Below are 10413 nucleotides of genomic sequence, written 5' to 3'. Positions count from 1 at the left end.
CATCACATGAACGCAAGCATAAGCAGCCAGACCGAAAGCAAGGCGCAACAGAGGCACACCGCACTGTGGAGGGATTAAACTACTACAGGATGAGTGCTGTACACTTCACATGACAGCACTCAAATATTCCAGTACTAAAGTGTAACAGTGTATCTGGAACGGGAACAGTTGGCCAGTGAAGTAATTAATTAGGCTCACAGATACGTACTCAAAAGATAAAATATCCCTGCAAACAGAGTATGCTCCTCACAGCCAGCGCCCAACAAGGCTGATGCTCGCCCTGCTATTCTAACAGCAAGCTTGCAGTGCAAATTACATCAATGCCACAACACCTCTAAAGAACTAGTTTGTTACAGTCACAGTTTACAAAGGAAATTAATTTCCCTACCTTCCATGGTAGATATAAACTCCACTTCATCATCGGTGTTAGTGGTCAGAACATTATAGAAATTACGAAGCTTTTCATTCTTTGTGAAATTCTGTGATAAGGAGGGGGGAAAAAAAGATGTGTTATTTGCTCATTCATTTCTAGTTTTAACAGACCAAATGTGTTTGTTGTGTTCAGGAAATAAAAATGATCAAATACCTCCATGGAGAGGCTCCACATATGAAAGTTTGATGTCAATGGCTCAGTAGCAAATGCATGTAGTACATCATCAGGGAAATTCTTGAATAATCTACTGGTTTTTGCAGCTATTACAAAGAAGAAAAAAAAAAAGGATATTGTCCATTACCCAAGCTGCTAACAAATGGATTAATACTGAACAGGAGTTTTTAATAGAATAAAATTTTAATTTTTAATAAAATACTGCATTAAACCTTTTTTTCTGTAGTATAACTTCATGATTTTAGAATAGACTGCAAGGAAAACCACCGAAATAACAAGACGTTTCCAATATACTGCCACCACTGTCCTCCAGTCTTGACCCAGAGAGGACCCAACTTTCTACTAAAGTTCTCACTCAGATAGGCATCATTCTTTGCATTCATTTCAGTGACCTTTCCATTCACAATGAGTACGAATGATAGAATTTGTGAATGCTACACGGTCCGCAGATTTAAGGACATTAAATTAATTAAAAGATAAAATATTAACTGAGGCCACATTTTATCAGTGTTGCTGAATGGCACAGCTCTATCAAGAGAGACCTCTGATTTCAATACTGTGTAAGTGGACAGCAATGCGAATATTCATCAATAGGAAAGATGCAATTTGAAAAATTTAAAGTCACATGCTCTTTGAGTTTGATAAGTTTTGGACCCACAAATATTGTTCAACTCGGTAACAAAAAGGGACCTAACCCCACATTATTTTTGTAGGTCCAAATTAGCAAATGACAACTGTGGGTTTTGCTGACTGATGTTGGTTTCAAATGGCTTGTGCTCACACCTCTGCTTTAAAATGACAGAGTTCCATTGACTTCATAAAAAAAGTCATGGCAAATTAATAAGAAATAATTTAACAAACTAATTATCAGAAACCTCCCAACCATTCACCCCTGCATATTCATCACAAACAAGACACCAAACCTCTCAGCAAAACTCAGACATGAAATGAAACAGATTTTTCACCTGAGGTAAAGTTCAGAGGGAGCGCAAAACCATTTGTCTTGGTATTAACAAGTAAAACTTCGCCACTTGTGAGATACGTAAGCTCTTCGTGTCCAAGACATGTTCCCCATACTGGGAAATAATCTCCTTTATCGTTAGCCTTCAAAATAAAAAGCAACAACAAAAGGAAAAAGTAATGAAGACTTAAAGAAAGAAGACCAAAGAGAACTTCCTACTCTTTTCACTTTCTCTTGTGTAGGTGAGAAGTAAAACTACTACAGTAGTACAAATTGCTACCAGAGGAATTGTAAATAAAATAAATAAATAAAACTGAAATAAACACAGACTCCCTTAGTTTTTCTCCAAAAACATGAATGCTAGCGGATATACACATGTCTACTGAAGCAGTAAACTGAGCCTAATATTGATATTGATTGTTCTGTTTGACAAATAAGTAATGTGGAAAGCAGCCTAAAAAGAAACCACAAAACGGCAACATTTCTATAAAAAAGGCAGTCATAAGAAGGGACACAAACCAATCTGCCACCATTTTGAGAGAAAGTCTATTCATTACAACTCATACTTTTATATGTGCATTATGATCACACAGCAAGGGTCCTTTGCCATGTCTGTATGGCTGTGCTCACCCATTTGTATTAACAAAACATAAATCTTATTACTAGCATGACTATGGTCTTAAGTTATACTTATAGGCTTGTTTAACTAGCAGATTTGGACCTGTGTTCCAAAAAGATAAATTGTGAATTAAGGCAACATAAAAAAGTGACCATCATTTTCAGAAGAATAAAGATTGGCAGGTAAGTGCAAAAACAAAAGAAGAAAGCGAAAAGGAAGGCAAAAAGAGAACACAACTAGCTTCTTACCACTTAAGCAAGCACAGTGCATACATACAGTAGAAATTTGCTTTTTTGTATGGTTTATTCCTGATAGTAAGTGCATGTTAGAGACTGGAATGTTTCAGAACTCCTGTTTCTGTGAAATCTGAGTAGTCTTTCCTAACTAGTTTCTAAACGTTTTTAAGTTATGCACACACACCCCCCTCAAAGAGCTGCTGTTCAAAAGCCATTTTTGAGAAAGCTGAAATTACAGGCTTAGAATAAAAACGTTACCCTACTGCACTGCTGATAGTATGGTAATAAAAGTCTATATAACCACTTCTTCTCAGAGCAAAACATGGAAGATTTACAGAAAGAAGGCTAATGGTACTGCAGAGTCTTCATGACCACCTGTCATGCATGGCTAGACACACAGGACTAGCAACTCCACTGTCTTTCATGTAAGTGAGGAATAAAACCACTAAGGAAAAAAAAAAATCGACTACAGTTTAAGAACAATTACAACTGAACTATAAACATTTTGTGTCTCCACCCCTTTTTTTTTTTTTAATAAACATTAGTCTGGAGGCTAAGCATATATTAAACAACACCCAAGATGTCACATTAAAAACTAATTTAAAAGCTGGAAAACAGTATTTCATCTTGCCTAGCTAGTAAAATTCTATTGACTTGGATGGAAATTAGCACATCTTTCACATCTTCTATTCATCTTAAAGCAGAGCCAGACCAAGCCATTTCTCATTGTGAACATTTGAAAATGAAAAGGAGCCCTCACATGCTCCAAAAAAATCAACCCATATAATTCAGTCAATTCTGTACCTGCTAATATACTCTTGACTATTGTAGCTCACCTTACGTTAGTAACACTACTAACATTTTACAGCACTGATTAGGTCTCAAAAGATGAAAATCAAAACACACAATCATCACAAACAGTACAGAAAAAAATTCCAACTTATTAGTAAAGGTTACCTATGATAAACCAAAAATTACTTTCTGCCTTTCACTCACCTGAAGTACACATACCATCTAATAAACCTGCCTCTCCGATCATAAAATTATGACATAAGCAATTCAGTTAATCATTGTGAAATGTCAACAGAATTTCGTAATAGTACTGCAAACCACAAGAAACCCTTGCCCCGATACTGAATACCAAGACACAGACTGCACTTCACACAGTGAGCAGTTTCAAAGAGACAAATGAGATTAATTCTCTTACATAAAAGAGAGACAGTCTTTGCAAGATTCAGGGTTAAGGCGACAGACTAACAATCACCACGAATGAAGACAGAGATAGACAAATCATTCATGCCACGGGGATTGAAGAATAGGAAACTTGATTACTGAACTGCAGCAGTTGACCGGTCCTGTGAATGCCACTACCTGCACTTCCCTTGCCTGCTGTTGGGAAGTCGGCAGCAAGGGTAGAAGAGGAATTCCTCACTGTCAATGAGTGCTTCTACTGTGGTAACAGTTTAAGCACTACTCATAACTGGCTCTAGAATTGGGCAAAGTTTTCCGAAGTATGAGTTCTGTGATAATTTAGCTGAAAATAAAATAAAGTCAGTAAAGAGGAAAAAAGGAAGAAAGTTTACAATTTTATTCAACCTGAATACAGAAGATCCTTAACAAATCATAAGGCTTGTATATAAAGCTCAGTGAATCTCCATTCCTTTCCACAATGCAAATTTTACTTCAAAATGTGTTGATTACTATCTGAAAAAAGCCACCTCTTAGTATCGAAGAGAATTAAATCTTCAACAAGGATTCAGGGCCTTCCCGGTGTTCTTTGAAAAAAAAAAAAAACCACCAGCTTTTCCAGAAATTCTATCTTTTCTTAATAAAGCTAATGATCATATAAATATTAAAAAATAGTTAATATAACCTTTTGTGTGTTCTTCCCACCTTTTTTAGATTAAATTATGATAGTGTTTACTTTAAAAATCTGCTGTATTTACAGTTACCAATAGGTAAGATGCTAACGTAGATCCCTTATCTGCACCTCCAAAGGTATATTTAAATCTACTTATAGATAAGTGAGAATAAATGTGTTTCACTAGCTGGAACATATATATGAAGGGAAGCCTTAATGTTATATTATTGAAAATTGGTTTATTTGAGACTCTCATTTGAGACTTCATTCTGAGTCTAAATCCTAGTCATAAGACTTTTACAAATGATCACATTTATGTATATCTTTGTTCAACATTTCATGGCAAAGGATACTCTGGGCTTTTGGAAGAAATTATTGTTACTTTATTGCAAGTTCCCCATAGCCATAAAGCTCCAAGTATAATGAATAAATGATACTATTCTCACCCAAAGACCATGACACAACATATAACAGCAGAGGGTGTCAGAAGTCTGAATCTTAAGCTACGGAATGATTCTTTATGCAGAAGCCAGCAACGAGCTACTTATTATCGGGCTTACAGTTAACACACTGGATGCCAATGGGAAACTATGAAAACATGAGCCTCCCTGTCATTTTGATCTCTGAACAGCGACAATAACAAGAACAGACTGTTCCTTAGTAATTACCTCTAATGCCTTGTGGTAAAATATCTTAGCAACCCTGGAATATTCTGAAGTCTTAAGATCCACACCACCTCCTGGAAAAAGTACCCTGAAAGGCAACATTCAAGAATCTGATTAGCAACAGTGATCAAACTGAAACCTGGACAATGTACACAGAGAAAGGTCTGGCAGTGGTTTTAAGGGTAGGATCCAGGTTTAAATTAGTACATCTGCATTTCAGAAATCCATAGACAGGAATCAAAGATTCCCTTATGGACAGCAAGGATCTAGTCAGAAAACTCAATGAAGACTCAAATAGGTTTTCTAGAACAGACATCCACCTGGTCAGTAGGTTGAACAGCCCCCTAGGCTCCATTGGTGGTACTGATTAGCATTCCATTAAGTATGTGAATTTAGAGAGCTAGCTCACACACAGCTATGTTTAGGTGTCTTAGTCTTTAACCGAATCATACGTTAAATCTTAGTGTTCGTCTACTGAAGAATGGTTCCTATCACAACATAGTGACGTAAGGAAGAGGAGAGTAAACAGAAAATACACAAAACATACAGACTTCAGCTGGTAGGCAAAAGGGTTGCCTGCCATGACTCCATCAAATTCTGTACTGACTCCTAGCTGGCTCTCCCTACCACTTTAAAATCCTGGTCCCAATCTTAATTCATCCTGTTCAATTTCTGTAAAAAACAATTGCGGCCCTGGCACAGTGACCTTCTTATTGCAGACAACACAGATCAAAAAGTTCCTAGTAAAAAGGAGAAAAGTATGTTTGGCTGTAACCTTTGGTCACACAGGATCTAATATAGCTGAAGCAGACAAAGCAATCCCAGAGAGAATTTCAAAGAAATAGTGCACAATCTTCCCCCCTCCAAAAAAACCCACCAAAAACACCAACCAAAAAAAACCCCGCAGCAATGGCAATTCTCTGTGTAGCTCTCCTAACCCAAACACCGCAAAAGACAGTACAATCTATCGGAGATTTCACATATACATGTGATGACATGGAAAGCAATCATGTCCCATCAGGCACAGTAACACGAAATAAAGGAAGTCTCGTCTGGCTGTAACTGGAACAGTATCCGCAGAACTGACCGAACTGAATGTGTGAGCACTCCCTAACCCGCTGAAGTAGAACCCCAACTAGATTTATTCAAGCCACATCCATCAGTTGCTGATTTTTTACCAAAATGGCTGAAGGATTTCCTCTACATTTCTGTGCTCTGAAAATGGTTAACCTGTATCAGTGAGATACTAACAAGCAGCTAGAAACAACTAGTATCTCAAATGATCCCAAGCATTTGCAGAGCAAGTGCATGTTTAAACCCTTGTGACCAAGTTTATTTTAAGGTGAATGATCCACAGGATCATGCAAAAGCCACCAAGTGTTTGGTGGAAAAGTAGGGCAGTATTCACAAAAATATAAATCAGATCACTCTCCAGTGCCAATATATAAAATGAATATAGCTGAAAGTATTTTCAAAATAGGCCAGATTATAGATTTGTACAGAGATCCAGTTAGACAAATAAGGTGATCCTTACATGGCAGGGGCAGAAAATTCACTTCATGTGTTCCTTTTGTTCAATCCAAAAACTGTCAAATATTAGTTAGGAAAAACAATTGTCACTTCAGCTAATGCAAAGAGGAAGTAACCCATTAAGTAGTAATGATAATGGCTTAACATTGTTATAAGCAGATTGAAACGCAGCTATCTGTTTTCCAGTATCACTGATTAGAGCTGATGATGCTCACTGTGAGCTTCAAAGGCTGTCTCAGGATTATATTGCTGTATTAATAAAATTCTGTCTCTACTATACTAAATTTCATGATTTTAAGAAGGTGGTGTTCAATAAGAGCTAAGCTCTTACAGCATGAAAGATCAATAAATCTCTTTCTTATTCTAAGTTTCCACAGAATGAAAAGTCCTTCCCTTCAGAGATCTTATTTGTTATTTACACACAGCTATACTGTGGAAGCCATTAGCTGCCAGGGAAACAAGAGGAAATATAGACCATCCTTACCCACCTACATAGCACAAACTGCCAGTCACTGCAAAGACAGAAGAATAAGGGAACTGAATCTACTTGCCTAACACCCTCTTCTGCATTGAGCTAGGTGGTGAGGTAGAAAGAATGGGAGCCCTCATTGGTCTTCTGGCAACCAAAGAGAGGCCGGCAGCCATGAGAAAGGGATAAAATTATTCATTTTGTCTCCAACATGAGGAGCCACAGGGGAAAAAGTGTCACTGTCTTATACTTGCTTATACCACAAGACTGTAAAGACCCACATCTTAGTGTACAGGGCGTATTGTGGAGCGTAAGAGGGCAATACTCTCCCCAAACAGCCATAGGTCTAAATCTGCAAGTTCTACACCTGTTGATTAGCATTCTAGTATATGCATAAGCTTAACAAAAATGTTCATGGTTTAAAATGCCCACCTCATGACTACAAGTAGCCCAATCACATGCTATGGGCTCACGCACAATCAAGCCTGTGAAGTGTAGCATCAGCTGATTTAACTCTTCTAAAGGGCACTTTTAGCACAAGACAAACATAAAAGGTTTTGACTTTCCTGAGTCCACAATTAAAATGTGTTAAATTAGATCACATTATCCCACTTTTAAAATGTAGGAAGAACACATGGGTGGACAGTTGAAAAGTTAGAATGTTTGTCTAACAAAGACCTAAGCCACAGAATCACCACAGGCAAGATGGGCCATTCAAGTAGCAAGAGAGAAAGCACGCAAGAGGAAAGGGTAGAAGAGACAGGAAATCAGAAACCTTTATGACAGAGGAGATATGGAGAAGACTGGAAGAGGGAAGAAAGTGTAGGAAGAGGGATGAAACACCCAGCAAGTGTTATTAAATATCAAAATTAAGGTGATCACTCAAATGAGGAAGAGGAAAAATTTCACAAAGAGGAAGTGGGCTATTTCACTTGTAAAACTGTTAACCACTATAATGCCACTTCTGTCTGCCTGCAGACAAGCACAGGAGAATGCCAAGATGAGCCTTGGCACTGTTGCAAATTATTTGACATGTGCTCCTCAAGAAAGAAAAGGCAGCAGACAGCCATCGGATGAAATAGTGCTCTCTGTCTTAGAACATATTTACATGTCTGCAGTGCTCAGCACAACCTCTCAAGAGAGCAGAAAGACAGTGTTCTTGATAATATGGCAGAGCTCAAAACCAGAACTATCATGTCTTTCAACAGAAAAACAGTGCTCAAAACTTACCCATTAATAGAGTGGAATATTTTATCATATTCTTCATCTGAAAGATTTAATCTGAAACACCAAGAAAATAGTTACAGAACACATATGAAATATCCACATTTAGCCACAAAAATATCATCATTATTGAACAGAAACAGAAAATATGTAGGAAGCATGCTTTAAACAGAATAAAATAGTCTCAAATCAAACTAAGTATTTCACTCGAAACAGCTCAGTAAAGATCGAGAATCCACAAGACTGAAAGTAAAACCCTATCAGATACAGTTCAGGATTAGGTACTCCGAGACCCCTTTGCAGACACTCGTTAAATTTAACATTTACATGAATGGCATGGTTATTATTTCCTGCAGACCGGCAACTCCGGTTTCCAATTGACACCAAGAAGGGCAGAGTTGCAAACAGTGGGTCACACCCATTCTTCAGAAAAGATATAGTTGAGAGGTGAAAAGGTGAGAAAGACCTCAGCACCAGCAAAATATCAGCAAACCAGTATGACAGCTACACTCATGCAGAACTGATACACTGGGTATATTTGTAGCATCCAGCTTTGCTGCATCTAACTTAGTTGCCAGAATTCGAAGCCTCCATCCATCTATAAAGCTTCTGGTCAGCAACCATTCTGAAAGCCCCACCAGCTATGAGAGGAACACTGGCTTCTCATTCAGGCACTTAACTGGTGCCCTTACTGGACTGTGTAGATACATCCTAGTGTGATTTTCTGCAGTGGCATTAGTATCTTTTTTAACTTCTGACAACTATCATTTTAACATCCGACTTTAGTGCACTTACTATTTTATAGCTAAGTGTTGGCTATGAAGTATTATCAGTTAAGTTACTTACTCTTCTACTTTTTACCCAACAACCAAAATTCGACAACACATGGAGCTAGTGACCCCAGTTTGTGCAGAACTGGATTTTTGAGTTCCTCAAGAACTACTGATGGCCTTCCTCCACTACTTGAATTCTGGGACTATAGAATGTGACAAAAGACAGTATGCGTTTATGTATCTAAACAGCTATGTGTGTTTGGGGGGGACTATTAATTAGACTGAATATAGCTAACTTCAAAAACCACAGAGGCAAACTACGAAGGTTAATTTTGTGGGGCAAAAACCACAGAGGCAAACTATGAAGGGTCAAAAAATGTATTTTTCAAATAAAGGTCATAAGAAGAAATATTAAAAATTACATGTTCCAGACTGCTTTTATTCTGATTTCTAAACCAGCTTGCAAGTAGTGGAATCTTCAAACAGTCTCTGAGGGGTTCTAAACACCCTGAAAAGCAGCACAACTGTTTTCTGTGCCTCTAAGATGCCCCTTACATCAAACTATTATTACCCACTTGTAAGGATATAAAAATATACCTTATTGGCACAACACGGGCACCAGCAGATTCCAAGAACTTCACATATGAAGCTGCAATATAAGAACTTCCAAATTTGTGGAACTTCTCAAAGTGACACTCCTGTGACAATATCCCTGAAGGGTCCAAGAAATAAAGTTAGCGCTATACAAAGAGCAAATGCAATGCACTGAAAGAAAAATTAAACTCCCACTTCCTATATGCCAGGTTACAGTGTTACATTTACTGCCTGAAAGAATTACAAACACTGAGACAATGGGGCATCAATTACCATGCCTAGTCACAAGGTACCAAATAAACACACGTTATCTGACTAAGACTCAATTTCCTTGCTCTAACTATTTAGCAGTACAGCTTCTCTTAAATCACAGAATCATAGAACGGTTTAGGTTGGAAGGGACCTTGAAGATCATTGAGTTCCAACCCCCCTGCCATGGGCAGGGACATGTCCCACTGGACCAGGTTGCCCAAGGCCACGTCCAGCCTGGCCTTGAACACCTCCAGGGATGGGGCAGCCACAGCTTCCCTGGGCAACCTGTTCCAGTGCCTCACCACCCTCAGAGTGAAAAATTTCTTCCTAATATCGATTATAAATAAGTTATAGTTGAGATATATATATATATAGTTGGAAAATTTTAAATAAAGTATGTATAGCATGTAACACTATTTATAAAAGCTTTAACCAACCCGACGCTTCAGGAGCCCTTTGACTCCACACAGAAACCGTCAGGGTTTCACCTCGGTTGTAGGAGCCGTTCCCTCCCCCAGGAGAGCTTAGGCGGGGTGCGAGGCCGCCCTGGGCCGGCCGGTAATCCCCGGGGAGCGGCCGCCGGCACCTGAGGAACCGCCACCCCACCGCGCCCTACCGATGA

General features: G+C 38.5%; 1 protein-coding gene across 1 annotated transcript in view; it reads right to left on the bottom strand.

The window, feature by feature from the left end:
• The window catches only part of GGH (gamma-glutamyl hydrolase (conjugase, folylpolygammaglutamyl hydrolase)), a 14417-nt gene that overhangs the window by 3503 nt on the left and 501 nt on the right, over nucleotides 1-10413 (bottom strand). The window contains exons 2-7 of the mRNA XM_009889789.1: nucleotides 9543-9671; nucleotides 8179-8229; nucleotides 4953-5037; nucleotides 1573-1711; nucleotides 587-693; nucleotides 389-479 (exon numbers count right to left, since the gene is read on the bottom strand). Of these exons, the coding sequence (XP_009888091.1) occupies nucleotides 389-479; nucleotides 587-693; nucleotides 1573-1711; nucleotides 4953-5037; nucleotides 8179-8229; nucleotides 9543-9671 (602 nt within the window). The remainder of the gene's footprint in view (nucleotides 1-388; nucleotides 480-586; nucleotides 694-1572; nucleotides 1712-4952; nucleotides 5038-8178; nucleotides 8230-9542; nucleotides 9672-10413) is intronic.

The sequence above is a fragment of the Charadrius vociferus genome, unplaced genomic scaffold (genome assembly GCF_000708025.1).
Source record: "Charadrius vociferus isolate BGI_N301 unplaced genomic scaffold, ASM70802v2 scaffold167, whole genome shotgun sequence".
Taxonomy (NCBI): domain Eukaryota; kingdom Metazoa; phylum Chordata; class Aves; order Charadriiformes; family Charadriidae; genus Charadrius; species Charadrius vociferus.
The sequence above is the reverse complement of the archived record's forward strand: the minus strand, read 5'-3'. Positions and strand labels throughout refer to the sequence as shown.